At 30.2% G+C, this 20661-nt stretch overlaps 1 protein-coding gene across 3 annotated transcripts in view; it reads left to right on the top strand.

Moving 5' to 3' along the window:
- Positions 1-20661, top strand: part of LOC106712155 (cGMP-dependent protein kinase, isozyme 2 forms cD4/T1/T3A/T3B) — a 119341-nt gene that overhangs the window by 53496 nt on the left and 45184 nt on the right. The window contains exon 1 of one of the 3 annotated variants that reach the window (XM_045681308.1): positions 19329-19767. The exons of the other annotated variants lie outside the window; for them this stretch is intronic. Within the exon in view, the coding sequence (XP_045537264.1) occupies positions 19346-19767 (422 nt within the window). The 5' untranslated portion in view covers positions 19329-19345. Of the gene's footprint in view, positions 1-19328; positions 19768-20661 lie in introns of those variants that run through there. 3 annotated transcript variants of the gene reach the window in all.

Raw genomic sequence — 20661 nt, 5'->3', positions numbered from 1 at the left:
AAATGTATTGTAAACTGTAAGTGATTGACTTTAATGGTCATTTGTTAAAGTTGAATCAAAAACCTTTATTTTTAATTTATTTCAATTACTTAACTCAATAATAACTCAATAACTTAATTACACTAATTTATTCCTTTTGCCCGTGACTTCAAAAACAATTAATTAGTAGCCTTCCAGACTGTGTTCAATATCTACACCAAATTTAATCGAAATTATTTCTTTTTAAACAACCTTCTCCGGACAACAATAAAGATATCAAAAAAGGAATTAGCGAAATGGATTTAGCCGTTCACGCATGATGCCGTAACCAATGGGAACAGGAATTCATTTTACATACATATACTAGCTATCGCCCGCAATTCCTTCCGCGCGCAGTTAAAATAACTTAATAGGGGTATGATAGTAGCCAATTCTCAAACCAAAATTCAATAGAATATGCATATAAAATTTCACAAAAATCGGTCCATCCGTTTCGGAGGAGTATGATAATTAACATTGTGTCATAAGAATTTTATATATAAGGTAGAGATATCTTGAGAACTTTGAATCATAGTGAGTTTATTTTAATATGGCGTTTTGAATTGCTATTTTATTGAAAGAAGGCATTAATAATTAAGAATGATTACTATGGATTTCATAAAAAGAGATCGATTGCAAGTTAATTGCTTATAATAAGAAAATTACCTTAATTTATGGCTATGTTCAATTAACTAGCTTGTTCTTTGACTATAAACATAACCTTTTTCTAAGAGACAGACTTCTTATTTATGTATAAAACGTAATATCAAGGTACCTAGTCTTACAAAAATAACGATTTTTAGCTTTAATTCTTTTTAGGTTAAAAATTTGAATTGTAGAAATAAACGGATAAGGTCGCAAAAACACTGTTTAAATTTATCATATAAAACACAAATTATAATATTCAATTTGATACATTTACATTTTCGTTTAATTTAATCGTTTGTTAAGTTGTAGTCTTTACATAGAGGCCACATAGTTGTACATTCAACCATCAACATTAGACCAGTAATGACCGAATTGGATTGCCATTTTTATTATATAGGCAGTTTTTTTTTTTATATAATGAAAGTAAAAGGACTTCGGTGCCATATTTAGATCGTTAAAAATTAATTAATATCAAAGACCTAAATTATACCAGTATTTAAAGGGACAAAAAAAAATATTGCTTAATATTGATCAACAATATACATATTATATAGAAATGACGCCTGCAAAATAAATAAAAATGAACAATTTTAATTGACTGTTTCATGTTGTACCTTCTGTCAAATTTGACAGGTGCCTTTCATTATCTGTTAAAGTCTGGAAGGTTCGCATGAGAATTTAGTCGATGAAAAAACGTTTTTTTACCGTTATTTCAGTAATACATTCAATTATAATTTAAATAAATGATAACTAAATAATTGCTTCATTCGATTGTGCGAGGTATGTAATTATTTCTCACCATTTATATATATCTTATAATGTACTTTATACTTTATAAGTATATTTTTAATAATATAACATACCATAACTGTGATTTTTCCTTGATCTCTTTTATTAAAACAGTATATATATATTTATTATAATTACAAAAATACTTAATTTTAGGACATACTCGTATCTTACTAATATTATAAATGCGAATGATTAGATGGATGAATGGATGTTTGTTACAAGGTATCTTTAGAACGGCTGCATGGATTTCGATGAAATTTGGTGTAGATGTAGAAGGCTACTAATTAAGTTTTTTTTTATCCCACACAGACGGAGTTACGGGCAACAGCTAATTCAGTATAGTTTTTGATAAATGTGACGTAAAACCCACACATATATTTCACCTTAGATATTTTAATTCCTATTGGTTTCGTTTTAAAGAAGTTTTTTCAAATCAAAATAACCTAAAAATATACATAAAAACCAAAGGGTGTTTTTTTCAAAGAATCCAAATACAGTCGAACCTGGATAAGGGAGAGTTAATGTCCGATGTCGACAGACGACATAAGCGAAAACTAGAGTTAGAGAGAAACCTCTACAAGCGAGAAAAATGTCGTGGTCCATTTGACTCTCGCTTATCCAGACTGTATGTGTGATATTACTTTCCTTATTAGATACATCCACATAAAAAAATCTAAAATCCTTGTCAGTCAGTTCGTAGTCAGTTATCTGTCAGTCAGGTAAATGGTAAATTATTTATGTCAATCAGCTTGATTAAATTCGTCTTTATAAAACAGTACACTGTTCTGTTATTATAAATTATATTAATTAATAATTAAACTGACGATTAATCTGTTTTCATTTACATCGGACAGTGATTTGTTTGTTTCATTATCATTAGAATTGACTTAGAATGCGGTTCGTCTTGTGATTTGTTCTTCGTGAAAGAAATTACGACGATAATGTCGGATTGATATTTTAATTGATCTTGTTTTAAAACATTCCATACGCACTAATATAATGGTAAGTTATTTGTGTATAGGTAGTAATGTAGACAGATAGAACAGATTTTTGTAAAATATTGTTGTAATATTAAACGAAAGTTTCTTTTCTTATTATTAAAGTTGAGTGTCTAACTCTCCCAAGCAGGGTTGGCAACTGTCAGGATGCCGGCCATTAAGTTTAAGCCAAAAATTCGTACTAACATAAATGCGAAAGTTTAGATGGTTGGGTGTTTGTTAGAATGTATCCCTGGAAGGGTTTTGTTTTTAATTCCGCCCGGACGCAGTAGCAGGCGACAACTAGTTGGTTTATAAAACCGTGTGAGTGGGATAAGGCCAGGGAGATGTTGAAAGTTGAGTCTCTAACTGTTACAAATTGAAAATATTTACAGTTTTCAAAATGAATAATTAACTTAAATTACTCTCGATAATTTGATTTTAAATAACAAACTATTGGTAATAAAATAAAAATACAAATATCTTGACTTTGGCAGGAAGTAATACATAAAAAAATTCAATTGTAGTATTTTAGAATTTTGAACGACCTCATGTTCCTTTGTCTCCATCGAATCTGATCTTAATGAGATCTGTGACCTCCCGAAAATATTATTTTTTCCGTTAAACCTGTCCATGACCCAAGTAATAGTAATAAAACATTTATTATATCGCATTTTGTTGCCTAGAAATATCTAAGCAAGTCATGCCTATGTAAATTATGTAAAAACATTGTAAAATATTTTTAGTCTGTGCCTTCATTTTCTTATTTTTACTTTACACATTTGGTAATGACAAGACTAAAATCTAGTGTGAAATCATCTTACTTAATAAAATATTATAAATGCGAATGTTTAGATGAATGGATGGATAGATGAATGTTTGTTAGAAGGTAGGTATCTCCGGAACGGTTCAATGGATCTTGATGAAATTTGGCACAGATGTAGAACATAGTCTGGAAGGACGCATAGGCTTATTCCGCCTTATTATAAAACGTGGTCTAACAATAAAACCTGGTTTAAACCTACATTCGAAGTGGTTTATTTAAAATTCATATTACAAAACGTAGTTTAACGTTAAACCTGGACTATCTATGGTAACAACTTTAAACCATTGCGTTCCCAGGTTTAACTATTTAGACCACAGATTTAGACTTATGTCAAAAGTGTCAAATTTAAGGTTATTCATTTGAATTTGCTATCCGCTTAGTTACGATACGACGTTTTGTGCCTTATCGGATTTTTGTTAAAAATCTGATTTGGTTAATTTAATGGACATGGAAGACATTGAAGATATTGAAACATCTCCAATATTAGAAATGTCACGTCAACCTAATAAACGTCGAGTTCGTTTGGATCCTTTTGTCGAATTGTCGAATGAAGATTTAAGACAAAAGTACCGATTTACTGAACGTTTTGCGGAAAAAATAGTGGATCGAAAAAGTAACGCACGATTGTGCGACTAATTGACGCAGTATTTCCTAAAATATTAAAAATTAAATAATTCTTCCGGATCAAAGAAAGTTTTTAAACGTAGTAGTAAATGAAGTAGTAGGTAATTAATTATTTACTTTCTTCTCAGAAGTCCAATTTGCAGATCATTTTGCATATCGTTGATCCATTTTCAATTAGTTTATTGACAATTACACACGTAAAAGCAAAGATCGCGCGGGGCGGGCACTTTCGAAAGAATTCCGTTTGACGTGCTTTATTCTATTCCATTTTATATACATACCCGATAAAAGATAGCCAGATGTTACAACTTTCGCAGAAACGGAACGTTTATTATCGAATGACATTTAGTGAGCGAATGATTATCTGTCATAATCGATTGACCGTGGTTCAAATTCTTAGTTTATGAAGTTCTGGTTTGGTCTACGTTTTGTAATACGGATTCATTTAGACCATGGTTTTAGAGATTAAGCTAGACTACGTAGTTCGGGTTTAAACCAGAGTTGTTGAGATTTTTTGTAATAAGGCGGATTAAGTTTTTTTATTTATATATAGGAAGAATTTGAAACGTTGCATCTACACATTTTACTGTTGTATTAAAATCAATGTAAATGTAAAAAAATATTAACTTCAACGACGTCATCAAATGTCTTATACAATCGGAAACATAAGATAACATTTTGGCGCATGTAATTAAATCTAAAAATATAACTATTAGCATACTTCCATAAAAATAGATAACGCGGCCTCAAATATAAAAGTACAATGTCAACACGACAAACGTGAAATAATAAAATTTCTCTTTCAACTGTACAAAACCTTTATTACTTCATAAAACTGATAAGTTTCACCTCCTTTTGTTCCATTAAACGCAAATTTCGACATTGGACGAAAAAACGTATTTATTAAAGCTAATTTGAAGCCATCTATTAATATTTTCGACCACTGTATACAGAGCCATGATACATATACAGCGAAGGAATAAATTACCCATAATTACGTTACAAAAAACAATACGATGTCAAAATAACTACAAGTTGGTTTTAAATTCCTTAATCAATTAAATGCGAAAAAAATTATGAGCTAAGGATACATTATGCCGCTAATAGATTTAAATGCCACGCTTCTGTATATCACAGGACATTACATTTTTTATTGTTTTTTTTTTCGCACTTGACTTGCATTCTGCAGGCAGCGGTTTGGTCCCCGCCATGTATCAAATTGTTTTTCGGTTTTTAAATCTCATATGCACAATTTATTTGACGTTATTACGTGGTTGGCTAAGGCCTAGTCAACCCTAACTTAGGGTTGTCTCCGAGCTCCTCGATGAGGACGTAATATCAGCTAACGACGTCATCTCCTTTTAATACTATTAGTGCTATTTTTAATATGTGAGGCTATTAACTTTTTTATCACACAAAAACTGTTAACTCAAGACAATGGAAAGAATATCGCTATGGAAGTGTTTTACTAAAGTATTTAAATATTTCAAAGTCAGTATTAATTACGGTTATTATCGATTAATCAAAACTTTGGACAATAAGTCGACGGAATTCAATACACTCGTTATGTCTCTGGAGTATTTAATCGTTGGAGTTAATTAGTGGATTCATTCAGTTGGAGAAAGGTCAAGAACAAGATTCCTTTAACATGAAGTTGGTAACATTACAGTTTCAATTATAGATGTCAAGTTTTTGTTCTTAGTTTTTTATAGTAGTAACCAGAAAATTATTATGTAACTCAGTATACTTTTAACGTTTTCAACAATCAAAATAAATTCAGTATCCGAAGTAAAAAGAGGAAGAGTTGAATTATGAGTAAGAAGAATGGTGAGGGAAAGAAAGAGAAAGTACAAAATTATCCGTTGGGAAATTCTGTAATATTTATAAGATTATTACAATGTATAAAAAATCTCATTTATCGCCGTCAATCGAAGTCAGTGGGGTTTTCCGTATACTTAAACTTGTGTGAGATTATTTTATTTATCTTAAGGTCTGGAACCTTAATGTAAATCAGACATAATGTCGGCAACAAGTTGTTTGAAATGTATGTTTACATTTAACTTATCGACTTTAACATGAACAGGTTGAACAGAGTTGCCTTTAATTACATTTCTAGATATCTGCGTAAGCTAATCTGTTACCGAGGTAAAAGCTACTATAAATCGTAGTACTAGGAATTATTGCAGACGTTTAAGCGGATGACTTGGCTGTCCATTAAGCTTTGCTAATTAGTTTCAAACCAGGTTTAGTTGTCTAGTAGGTTTAGCTAATTAGTTTTAAAACCCGGTTTAGCTGTCCAGTAATTTTTGCTAATTAGTCTGAAAGTTTTATGCTTTGATGTAAATATTTACGTAATTAGGCAAATTGTTTACACAATTAAACATGTTACCGATCGACTGTGAAATTATTAATAATCGAACGAGTCATGTGGTAAAATGTCAGTAAAATTTGTACTCGCATGTCAAACGCAAAATCTATGAAACATTTGTGCTTATTTTTTTGCGCATATGAACTAGTTGCTGACATAATTCCGGGAATTGTTAAAACTTTTGTGAAACATTATTATAAAATTATTAACAACGGCTAACACTCAAGTCTACTCCAGGGTCGTCACCGACTGTGGGGTGAGTGCCAGGGCTGTATTCGCGGTCACTTCAAGTTGTTCTTAACTATGTATTTTATTTCGCAATTACTATGGCCATGTCTATGGCTTTAAGTGTATTTATGTGACTATAAATGTTTGTAAACATACTCTAAATTATGTCCTTCTTTAGTATATCTCTAATCTAGTCGATATACTTACACCTAAGACGATAAGAGTAAATTGATAAGATAATCATGAATACAGACATATCAATATGACCTGGAGACATCTACATTCTACCTCTACATTTAATTAATATAGGTAGCTAGTCGATTTACTCCTTTTACTAGGTCAGAGATTCCCAAACTTTTTTATGTAAGTTCACTCTCACAGTTTTAATTATTTTTTAATATGTGAACCATCTACTTTTTGTCTCTTCAACCTATAGTGTTACCTCCACCCGTAACATGTATGGCAAAATTATTGCCATCATTTTCATTGTCTTTGAAGAAATAAGTGATAACAATAATGCTCATTAGTGTTTTGACAGTGAAAAATACAGGATCATTTAAAAATACCGTTGTGGTCATTTTCATTATCATCTTCCTGGCTTTATCTTACTCACGTGGGGTAGGCGCACAAGGTTTTATAAACCTTAACGTTTTAGCTTAATTTTTTACGGCCGCCCACTTGTTGCCAACCCTACTTGAGAGTAATATATTAAAATTATTTAGTGGTCATTTTGTTTGTTTATTTTTCGTTACCAACATTACTAAATTCATATTGTGTGCATACATCATAACAAATAAATAAATTATAAGTTATCGACTTAGACGATCTCTATTTGTTGCGAGGTGGACGTGAACTGACTGCATTTATCAAGGTAAACGCAGAACGGAACACATAGTACATGTCACCGTAAAATTCTAAAAATTGCTACTTTGTAATTTTGTAAAAATGACTACTATTGATGAAAACAATAAAAGAAATTATCTAAGATCGTGCTCGTATTTGTAACTTAGTAAAATTGTAAATGGTTATTTCAAATCAAAATTTAAAGTTAGTTATAATGCTAGTTAAATTTTAAACTTTGTAAAATTCACAATTTTACGGTGATATAACATTTCCTATATTCATATGTAGGAGCATTGAACCAAACAGAAAATATTTGGGAATAGTGCCAAATACAAAAGATAACAAAGGTATGGAAATGTAAACAATTTGTTTTTCGAGACAGTAGAAACATTCGGCTTTCGGTTATAAGATAGACGGACGGAAATTTCTGTAAATATATTAATTTTGTAACTGCTCAATGGATTTCTTTGTAAAAATTATTTTAAACTTAAAATCACATATATATGTATGTAAAACTTAGTGTAGGTGAAACAGTTATTATTATTTTTAAAATCTTTGCTGTAGACGCGTTCCATCGTGAATAATTCAAGCAGTATATTCCACACGATGTGTTGTAACCCACTGTTGCTCGTACGTTGCTCTATTTTTAGTACACCAACAAGCAACACTTAACAATTCATCAACAATCACGAGCCAATCAATTTGACCTAAGCATCATACCAAATGACGTCAAGAAAGTAGTAACTACATCTACAATCGTTATTTTTAGTACATATTTTTATTCGCGGCAATCTCTTTTTTAACTTAGCATAACGATGTTAGTTTATTAATCAAATTATGTAATTATTTAATCCTTTAAATTAAAAAAATCTAAGTACGATTTTTTTGAACATAACATTTTATTTTAAGCTCTGGAATTTTTTTAGTTGTTCGGTAATACTATATTTAAAAAAAGAGGAACATTTTGCATCGAGCGCCATCTATTATCAAGTAGCAGTAACTTGGCATTCGTCTCAAGATCCCATTTCGTTTTTCTGCGTATGTATAGATGTCGCTTTGTAAATATTGAGTGATCGTTTTATTTTCAAAGGAAATTAATAATTTCATTTTAATAATTCACGAATATATTAACATACAAATTTATTTTTTTATTATAAAGAAAAACGTTGCTACTATTTTTATTTTTAATGAGTTCTCACAATAATTTTCAAAATATTTGATTATATATTCTAACGTTTACATTATTTTTTTTACGATGTACTGTCTATGAGTTCCAGTTTTAAGACTTTATGGCGGATTTATTACAAGGTTATTGCGTAGCGGCCAGATGTTAAATAACTTTGAACTTTGCTACCGATCAATTTTATCATTTAGATTTAATCGATTAAAAATTTATAAACGTAAATTATTTGATAAAAAAAACTACACTAATATTATAAAGAGGAAAGATTTGATTGTTTGTTTGTATACATTGAATCCGATCAGAAACTATAGAACCGATTTGCGAAATTCTTTCACTGTTGGGAAGGTTCACTATTCCCGGGTGACAGAGGCGAAACAATAGAAATGCCTAAAACTAATTTTCGTTCTTAAACCGAAGCATAACGTAATTTTTTACTAGAAAACGAAAATGTTTTGTTTAATCCCAAATTGATTACCTAAAAAGTTTTATTCCTATAAATGAAGTCATGCAAAGGTTTCTTTTTTTCTAACTCAAACGATATTCTAACCATTATATGCGTAGTATATTAAGAAATTTTTAAAGTACCCTAAGACCCAATCCGGTAATAATAACGAAGTAACAGCCCGAGCCGAGGCTCCTGAGGGAGCCCTCGAGCCTAGTTACTCTTAAACGAGGTTTAGGCTAAGCGCCATCTGCGCCCGGCCACCTCAAGCCCGGTGAAACTGTAAGTGCCTCCTCAAGGCAAACAGTGACTACTCAGTCACAAAAAAAAAAATACCCTAAGACTTTAAATCTAAAATCGTTCATTATTTCGACCTATGATAATTTTATGGTAATTTAATAGTTTAGATGGCGCTAAAAACTGGCGATAAATTTTAAGTTCAGTCGGCAATTTCATTAGGCTATTTTGACATTTTTGTACAAATTATATGGTAATTTAATTGTTTTTTTTTATTACAAAAGATGGCGCTAATAGTTTTATAAATGACGATGGGTATTGGGTTCTGTTGGGAATTAAAATAGATATTTGTGATTTCCATACAAGTATTAATTCGATTTATATTCAATACGTTTTTTTCTGCTGTATATAGATAAGATTGGAGAAAGTCAAATTCGAGATAGCGCTTAACACTGTTTAGCTGTTACTCACTTTTCAAAATTAACAAATTTCCGTACTTTTGAACTTTATTACTGTGATATTGGAAATCGAATATGATTTTGTCCTAGCATAGACAAACCATAGCGAGGCCATAATCTTCAATATAGTAAATTTTTTACCGTCAAATTCCATTCCGTGACAATTATCTTGACACATATTTTTGTCTAAGCTTTCGTGGTTTTTAGGTTATACTGCACTTATACTGCTCTGGGTCACTGTTCTGCTCTCGTGTGAAACTAGCAAGAGTCCATAGCGTTTGCGATGACTGATTCGCGACGGCAGCGTCTCGACAGCTTTACTTTGCTAGTTGAATCGCGGCTCTCAGACCGATGTAACGTACGGGTTGAAGTGTTAAAAAATATTATATTTAAAATACGCGCCAAAGTGTTTGGATACGTCAAAACGTTTCTTTAGTGGTTCTAAAGTGTTGAAAATGTATTTTAATATTCTGCAATTAATTTTCAATTTCCGATTTTAAGATTTATTTTAATATTAAAATTAATTAAACGTCACTTCTAATGAAATTATCATATTGAAAATTTTGGGATTTAAAAGAAAAAGCGATCTAGAAACAAAAGCGTTTCACCGACGAACTTGAAGCAAAACAAACTAACAAAGTTAACATAACTATTTTACAAATTCATTTAACGTCAAAGTCATTTATAACAATCTTAATTATCACTGAATAAAAGAAAAACTTTACGTTACATAATAATAAAGTAAAGAAAGAAATCATACTTTTTAAGAACCAAAAGCGTTCATTAATTCCCACTTAATTTTATTAGTAAAAACTTACTTCTAGGCTTATAAGGATCTATTTTCACCAGCAGAGGTAAAATAAATAGATTCCTTAAGTGATATCGGAGCAGTCTTCCTTGAAGGGCAATACGAAAAAGTTCTTGCTATAATTCAATGTATTGAAATTTATGTACATACTTCGTACTTCTGTAAAGGAAAAACCGTGGATAAAAGACCTTGATACAGTATATCTTTCTTTTAAGCAAAACATACTGAATATGTTACGTTAAAATGTTGCGTGTAAATAGACTATTTAAATGTATTTTGAAAACTATTTGCAATTAATCCGTGACTTAATCCGCGTGGAATAAAATAAAATAGTAATAAACATAGCCTATTTTACATGGGAATAATGTAGCTTCCCAACAGTGAAAGAATTTTTCAAATCGGTGCACTACTTTCAGAACATTTTCGATGCACATAAAAACTATTTAACACTAAAAATTTAACCTATTTATTAACATTAAGTATTGACAATACCAGTACAGCTGTACCAAAATGTATATTATATATTTTTTTCTAAGAAATATATTGTCCAATATATATTACCAGAAATTTATATTAAAATTCTGAATGGAAGCTTTTTTAAAAAAATACTTTACTACATATAAAATTTCTAACAAGATTACAAGTATACACAATGACATCATAGAAACTGTCTTCAAACGTTTGCGACTAGTTAATTACTAAAACAAACATTAATAAAAACTTGACAATCAATATAAGATCCGTATGGTTTTAACAAATATATGTGAAACACGATTTTGCACGAATTCTATATTAAAATTCCGCCGTTGTAATGTATACGTGTATTGAATTTAAAAAACAACTTTATTACAACGAACTAAGGTTTATTTTCGATCGGAAAGTGTAGAAGTAATAGCATTTAAAGTGCATTTGGTGTATTTTAGATAAGGAATATTTAAAAATTAAAAAAAATAGAAATTTTTTGTTCAATCAAATAAATGAGATATACATTTCGGCATAAAATGTTATTTAAATATAAATCAAAGTTGCCTTAAACCACTAATTATACGATTTGTTACACGCATTGTATGGATACGAAAGTCATACAAATGTCCAAAATTAGAAATTAGTCAACAATTTATTTTCAACTTCGTTCGTTGCTCTGCATTGTTTGGCAACAATAAATTATGTGCGAAAATTTTCTGAAAAGATTTTAAATTTAGTACACATGATAAGAGTGATTTTTTTAAATATATATTAACAAGTAACACACAAAAAGTAAAGACATTTCCTACTTAAATCGTCAAAGAATCAAGAATATAACGAGTACCTACAGAACATTTTCCTATGTATGTTAAACATTTCGCAAATTAAACTACAGTTCAAAATTGGACCATTTTACTTCGACAGTTTATACTGACGAAAAATAATACGAAAAATTGTGATTGATTCTTATATTTGCAATTTGCTAACAGTTGCTAAAATGTCTAGTCAGATTATAAGCAGACTACGACATCTTTGTGTTGGTCGATATAAACATTTAAATCGTAAGTCGTATTTTCATTGATTAGCTTTATGTTCATTTAACGATATTCGGAAATTAGCTGAAAATCTGCAGAGTTTATTTTAAACTGTAAGTTACCTTGAGACTTCAAATGCAGCCATCGCGTTCATAACAAAAATAACTGAATGCAATACGACCCAAATTATGCCCGAATATTATTCCGTTTTGGAGAATATTTATTGCGTTTATACATTTCATTAGTACCTACTGTTTTTACGCATGTATTTTAAATGGGACTTATACGAAAAAAAAAATCGTTTTTTTTTAAATGTAGTCCTTTTGTCTTTGAACAGCAGAAAAGACGAATCAAACTTTATTTACTAAGACTATGGTTGCCAATTGGTCGATATTCGACCATAATTCATAATTAAAAAAATCGCGCAATCTCCTAAAAAAGGGATGCAAAGTTTTTTCCACACTTATAATATTCCACTTTTTAAATTGACTGAAAACGTAACTAGAAGTTTGAAAAAATTTTTTTTCAAGGGAAATGAAAAAAATATAAAAATATCGCTAGAGTAATCCTCTTTAGTGGCTATGCGTTATGTTAACAAAATACTAAGATTAGATAATCATAGCTTAAATACTTATATAAATAAAGATATTGTGCTATCCTTAATTATTTATATTTCCGCTCGATTAGAATTGAATGCAATAAGTACAATTGTCTCCGGGTGGAATCATTTCTTATTGCGCATATAATGGCATTGATTATACGAGTAATGGTCGGTAGTTACTAAATATAGATTTTATTTTATATGATGACCAAGTAATAGTTCCGTGAGCATTTTGAAATCAGATAAATCTTTTTCCTAGACAATGCATAATTCTATTTTGTTACAAAGTAAAATTATATTGTAAAACATTTAAGGCTTGTTTCACAATTTTAAAGTCCTGAATAAGTTACATGGAACTTGTATACAATTACGCCTAATCATTAAAATAACATTAAACTTAAACAAGTTAATAAATAAATTGTTTTTGCCTTGAACTAATCGCAAAAAAAATTGAGGCTACATTTAAATTTGGAATTCCAAAATAAATGAACCTTGAATATATCAAACGACATTAATTAAATTTATTGCACGTGTTGAAAAACTTTGTAAATGAGAATTAATCGAAATTAATACGTAGATGTTATGTGTTTTCGTTAAGTCCGTTCTAAAGGTTTGCAAATATCAATGTGAACGAAAATAAAACATGCTAAAACCCGCCATTTTACCATCCGGTGACATCCACCTTTCTTTTGACCTTCACGACAGATGCGAGACATTTTTCTGTACTCGATGTGTGTCAAGGTATATCCACGACGTGCTAGTTCACAATGCTAATTAAAAGTTGACTCTAATGTTAGTTTCGCACTAGGGCAGTGCAGTGAGATAGTACTTTAGGACATTGCAGTACTGGTTTTATTTCACACGCAGAGACAGAAAAGTCACCCTAACAACATTCGATTTTCGATAACATTAATCGAAAAGTAAAATTGTTCAAGAGCGGCAATAATTTTTAATGTGTCACGTGCTTATTACGTATTTATTTATTTATTTTATTTATTAACTCTTATTGCTAATACAAATTATACAGAAAAATTACTAAATACTAATTTACATCGCAAGGGCGGCCTTATCGCTATAAGCGATCTCTTCCAGGCAACCCTGTGGGACAGGAGATACTAACATAAATAGCGGGGTGTATCATAAATATAAAAAAAAGGTCAAAAATAAATAAATAAGAGCAAGAACTATGTATAATTAAACTAGTTAAATGCGAATATACTAAACACATTATACAACTTACATAATATATAAATATGAGTGCTTATGAATATAAATATATAAATTATTTATTATTTATTTCTATTCAAATTGTCGATTCTAATATCACTAATGAAATGCGACTTTGTCTACGAGCTTAGTACTGTTTGACAGTAAGTGTGCTTTCAAATTAGTATTACTACACTGACTGCACTACATCACTGTTCTGCGCTCGTGTGAAGCTAGCATAAGTGTATTTTTATGTGTTCAAATACGTTTTGAGGACTTGCGAAGAACAAAGCTTACGTAATTGGACATGACATTTATTTCAATTGAGCCCAATTCCCGCTGTCCTCATTGTACAGCAATAAACAACAGATCGTTCTGATAAATACATATTTTAAATTAAGAACACATTTTGTTTTGAACTTTTGTGTTTTAGTTAATAAACGAACGAAAATAACAATTGCATTTTTATAAAAAAGTTAAATAAATTTACTTCTTGATTTCATTTTATTAATGTTGTTCAATTTATACTAGTAAATAATTTTATACATTTTAAATAATAAAGAAAAAATGTTAGTTGTTTCCTTTGGATTACATAGATTCAGTCAGACCGATTTTATTTCCGGCCGATTGATCGATAGGCCTATCAGCCCAACGGGAAACACCCTGACTGTTCGATTTCTATTGTTTATGCGAAAATCAAATGATGTTTAGTTTCTGGTATGTTCAAATAACAAACTTCAAAAGCGATAGTTTCTTGTTTTGCTTGGATGACTTCCTTAATTACGTTATAACCGAAATTACACCGACCTATTTATAAATCACTAGCGACCCGCCCCGGCTTCGCACGGGTGCAATGCAAAATATACCTACTACAGAATAAATGCACAATTTATTTAAGGTACTTAAATGGATAAGGATTAATGCTGTATTGTTTAAAATCACTTCGTAAAAGAATAAAAATGGTTATGCTGGGTTATCCCTAAGAGATAGACATATACCATCGCGGACTTTTTTGTTGAACTTTTTAAGGTGAACAATACTGTAGTACATTATTTTGGTCTATCTCGTAGGGTTCAGCCAGCGTTTGCAATATAAGCGCAAAAAACGTGCTTATTTACGACATCACATTAGAAAACTTTAAATTTATCAGTGTTTCTCTACTATATTATGCATTTATTATACATACAAACCTTCCTTAAGAATCACTCTATCTATTAAAAAAAACCGCGTCAAAATCCGTTGCGTTGTTTTAAAGATCTAAGCATACATACGGACATACAGCGAAAGCGACTTTGTTTTATACTATGTATTGATATTGATAAGTCATTAGAGATATTCAATAAATGAAATTCGTTAACGACTAATGGTGAATTTCTGAGACCAAAATCCTCGTTCCAAAGATATTGATATCTTTGTTTTCTCAAAGATAATGACAGGGATGACGATATGTCTACAGTACAGAACATTTTGGTCTCAGAAACCAACGGTAAATAATATTTTTAAAGATTTTTTAAATAGTTTCTGATGTATAATATCTATAAGTAAACGATTTCTATATCACACAAAAAGTATTGATGTAATTGACTATGCCTTCTTTATTTTCGTAATTAATAAAATTATTAAGATATTTTTTGGAAAATTTTATATGAACTTTATTTTATACTAGCCTTTACCCGCGACTCCGTCCGCGCGGAGTAAAAAATAGAAAACGGGGTAAAAATTATCCTATGTCCGTTTCCTGGTTCTAAGCTACCTACCAATTTTCAGTCAAATCGATTCAGCCTTTCTTGAGTTATAAATAGTGTAACTAACACGACTTTCTTTTATATATATAGATATTATACTTTTCTTTCAAAGACGTGGCGTTTTCCCCTAATGTTTGTTGTGCCACATGTATTCGATAACGAAGAGCTCCATAAATAACGTGAGTGTGTCAGCTCGTGTTAAAAAAGGCTTAATGACACTCCGTGACGTCAGCGGATAAGAAGATTATATGGCTTTCAGATAAAATTAAACACGCTTCGATGGATTACGGCTAACTGCGTAACGCGCTCGCTAGACACGGTCATTTATTAATACAATATCACCTTTAATCATATAGTAATTCTTTTCTTAATGTAATTCTTCTTACTTAATGTATTTATTTTTGAGACACTCAAACTATCTTAAGTTATTTCAAATAACAAGGTCAATTATTAACTTGAATTGGTTAAATGATCGCTCAAGCCCAATTAACAGGATTTTTTCGTGATTTTAAGAGAATTTTTATAGTTTTTTTTTTTTTTTATCTTGGCTATATCGATGGCTCCTACGAATAAGGGCCAATGTGCAAAATGACAACTTTGCAGGAGATGCCCTCAAAGTTTCAACCATATATGAAAAGATGCCGCATAGGCCCTTTTCACTTCAGCAAAAGATACACATTTACACCTGTAAATGTGTATTTTGTTTATTGCATGTTGTAGCTATTAACACAAAAAAGTAAAAATCAGTCAAATTGTTACTTCGGCTCTTAAACATCGACATAAACCTCTATTGATTTTTTCATGCTGTTAGGTTTTAATAAGGAATCTAAACATACATTTAATGTTGCTTTATAATTACGGTTGTTTTTCATGTAATAACAGTGCATCGGTTACAATAAAAACTATGATTGACGGAAGTCATTTACTGGGAATGTGGAAAAACACTGCACTAATTAACTAACAGTTGGTTTCTGAGACTAAAATCTCTGTGTAAAACATATCGTTATCTTTGACGAAACAGAGATAACAGTATGTTTTAAACGGGGATTTTCGTCTCAGAAAAACTCGGTAAGCTAAAAATAAAACCACAATTTATTTATGAGATTGGAAAAACAATGTGACATGAATTAAGCGCAACTCAAATACAATTTGAGCTTTATAACAGTTAAAATATAAAAAAAAAAAAAAAAAAAAAAACAAGTAATAGTAATAAGTATAAGTAATTTAGCAAGTAAGTTTAGTAAAGTAAATGGTTAAAAAAAAATATATATAATTAAGTTAAATTATATGTATTTATAAGTAAGCAGGAACAAACAATGTAGCACAGGGATATTAATAAAAAAAAAAAAAAGATAACTAAAACCTGTGCAGGAAAGAGTACGGACCAAGCGTCTGTAGATGTAAAAATATTAATAAAAAAAAAAAAAAAAAAAAAAAAACATCAATCGGATAAAATGAAATAGATAAATATTTGCACATTTCCTTACTTCTTAATATAATTTAGAAATAACAGTAAAGCTTGCATGTGTTATGTTTTGTCCAGCGGGCTTCCTTCCAATATGAATGGAAATGGGTCTAGGTCAATACACGTAGAGATGGTTTCTAAGCGACTTTATTTAATATTTATATGACTACATATATTCTTATCACGATATTTATGTAATTTCAACATTGTCCAGCGGGCTTCCTTCCAATATGAATGGAAATGGGTCTAGGTCAATACACGTAGAGATGGTTTCTAAGCGACTTTATTTAATATTTATATGACTACATATATTCTTATCACGATATTTATGTAATTTCAACTACAGTAGTAATTGTATGTTTGCATATCAATTACTTTTGGCAGCCGTAAAGCTTTCTGTAGACGATCAAATTTACTGTCAAACTCTTCATGTTTGTATTTATTTGGATTTGTTTGACGCTTTTGTGAGATATTAGATGAATGGCTTAATCAAATAAATTCCTCTTTATCAAATGCCTCAAAAAGGGATGTCCATTTTATAACCTACAAGCTTTTGCCCGCGATTCCGTCCGCGCGGAATTAAAAAAAAAAACTTAATAAGTATCCTATGTAGAACACATATCCTGACTATGTTCTACATATGTGCCAAATTTCATCAAAATCCGTTGATTCCGAACATACCTTCTAAAAAACATCTATCCATCCATCCATCTAAATTCTAAACATTCGCATTTATAATGTTAGTAAGAAAACAGATACCGTGTATATTGAATATATCATCATACCTTCTTACATATATTTAACAAATATAGATTGGACGACTGGTTCCTAATCTTATCGCTAATAATATCTTCAGATATAAATAACATTGATAGTTTCGCTTGTAATTTGTAATCATTGACAAAAATAATTCCCTGTCAGTGATAAGTATGATTGACATTTTTTTCTATCGTACTTTGTCGTTATTTTTGAATGACTTCACATAATATATGTTATTGAATTTTATTTTTATTGAATAAATTTTATAGGACGTTAAATACAAAGTTGCTAGTATACATGACATAGTATTTAGAAAACTAGGATAAAACTACTAATAAAGAAATGACAAATCGAATTTCAAATTTCACAAAATTCAAAATTTCACACCAAAAAATGTGTTCTACGTAACTCACGCGAATTTAAGAACCACCAACATATCTTAAAACAGTAATACAAATCATAGTAAAGCCACGCATTTACTTCGCTGTTGTACGACTATGTTGTTAAAATCCAAAATCTTCATAGAGAACTTATCTATTATTTTCTTTATGTTATTTTATGGCTTAAGGTTAAAAGAACACGCAATGATAATTAAATGCAAAGACACCCGATATATGAAACAAATTAACTACGGCGGTTTCTGACCCGTAATAATTTATATCTGTGTACGTTGATTTATCGTGCATTATGCTAAGTCTAATTACTTTGGCCCGAATTCTTAACACTGGCATTTTGTATTGACCTTATCTCAACACTTAGAAAGGTATCATGCACTCGTATGATATGTTACTGATTGCTTGACCTTAAACAAATTATTTTTCGGCTTATCCTACGCCCGGTTAGTCCTTGTAATAGTTAATATTTCGTAAGTGACTGATATGTCTTTTGTTTCTTAATAATTAAAAACAAAAGTCAACGTTTGTATATTTATCCTATACTCGTATGTGTTCTTAAATCCTGAGATACGTTTTAATGAAACCTAACATATATAGAATACGTCAGAGAAGATTTATGTGCAAAAAATCTAATATAAATTACAAACTTTATTGTTTTTGAAACCCATTTATTTTTACTTTAGCATTGCAACAAATGCCGTTCAGTTTATTATAAATAGAACTATTATCGTTTATTGATACTTCAGATAACAATTGAAGACAGGTTTTCTATGAATCAAAGATCATAATTTAAATTACATTTTGTGAAATAACATTTAGAATTTTCTTTCAATTTGTATACTTTCGTGCTCGTAAATCTGCTTTATTTGAATCTATTTCTTTTTGCTTGTGAAATGATCGCCGGTGAAACGTCGTTAGTCACACCTTAATAAAACAATGGACGATCAATACGTCACAAATTATAATAATTGTATTATTTAATTTCATTATCAGTGTTCAACTAAATATATAATTCGTAGCCTTACATGACATCGGTTGTCAAGTAGGCGTTAACATCGTTTTATCTGTAATATCGATACAGAGTTGATAGCAAGAATTACTAATAACAGTTTGACTTTGTACGCCTCAGTGAACGCGACCGGTTTCGTTGACAAGTGCAATGTGTTACTAGGGTTCTAGTGACTGATTAAAAACGTGATCAGATTAAGCTTAATAAATCCAAAATGGCGCACACACATACAACTCAGTGTAAAATAGATCATTATTTCAAATTAGAAAAGAAATATATGGACATGAAAAGACTAGTGATGGAAAAAACTGAAGAATTGAAACGTCGAGACAAAATAATAGCATTACTAGAAAATGAGATCGATGAAAGAGATGCGACTATACGATACCTTAAAAATGAAATAGATAAATACAGACAAGTCGTCAAACCTCTGACTAGACAGATTATAGATAGCCATAAAAATGGCAAAGATAATGAAGAGGAATGCTTCGCGATGAAGTCGCCTGGGTTAGAAAATACTAGAATATTACCCATTGGTGAACAAAGATTGAAACGCACGGCTATATCAGCAGAACCATTGTCGTCGTTAAGTCAAGATCATGATATGAAACTGGCCAAGATACCGAAGAGTCATAAGTAAGTATTCTTTGACAGGACGGTAATCTTCTCATAGCTTGACCCATTTTGAAGTACTAGGTTAGTTTATTCTTGTTCAAAGTTCAATAGAGTATAAACATCAGTTTGTTTATGCTTTTAATACTGTCTATTCAAGATTAATTTACTACGAACAAATTAAAATAATGAATATATCTGGATTGGAATTTTCGTGAACGATGGTTAAGTATATAACGTACAAGTTATGTACATTTTAATAAATAAGTGTGTCATTACATACTTTGAAACCATTTATAAAATGTTTATTTTTGTTTAATCATTAAAAAATGTTGTTCAATATTTTTAAATAGCTATACTTAATTTTTCAGACCTATAACTTATTTATTGCTTCTTTCATTTGTTTACATAAATAAAATAAACGTTACAGTGAATATGTTTTACTTTTTATTACTTAATGTTATGATTTTTCATTCTTATTTTTTATGACGAAAATACATTGCCACTTTTGTGACTATTTCCTAATAATGCTGATTTACATTATAATTTTCACCAAGCTTTACCTATTATAAGATTCACACATTATATCACCTCGGTGCGACAACTGATAGTTAAAATTTTGCCGGACATACGTAAGTTTTGAGTGTGTAAGCTAAATTTTAGACGACGGCTTAATGTCTACATTGCACCGAACGTCTGCATTTTTTCAAACAGAACCTTCAGTTAATACATATTCCTATATAATACTGCTACACAGTTTTTGGTCCAACACTTTTCCTTACATATCAGTAGCTAATCAAACAAGGCGTGTCCAAGACCACTTAAAAGTTTTAATTAAAAGTTCTAAGCTTAACTATTAATTAAAGCATTATATTGTTAAAGTTATAAATCTATATCAATTTAATGTATCGTGAGTCA

Source organism: Papilio machaon, chromosome 15, assembly GCF_912999745.1.
Source record: "Papilio machaon chromosome 15, ilPapMach1.1, whole genome shotgun sequence".
NCBI classification, from domain to species: Eukaryota; Metazoa; Arthropoda; class Insecta; order Lepidoptera; family Papilionidae; genus Papilio; species Papilio machaon.
Note: the sequence above shows the minus strand (reverse complement) of the source record. Positions and strands in the feature narration are given on the sequence as shown.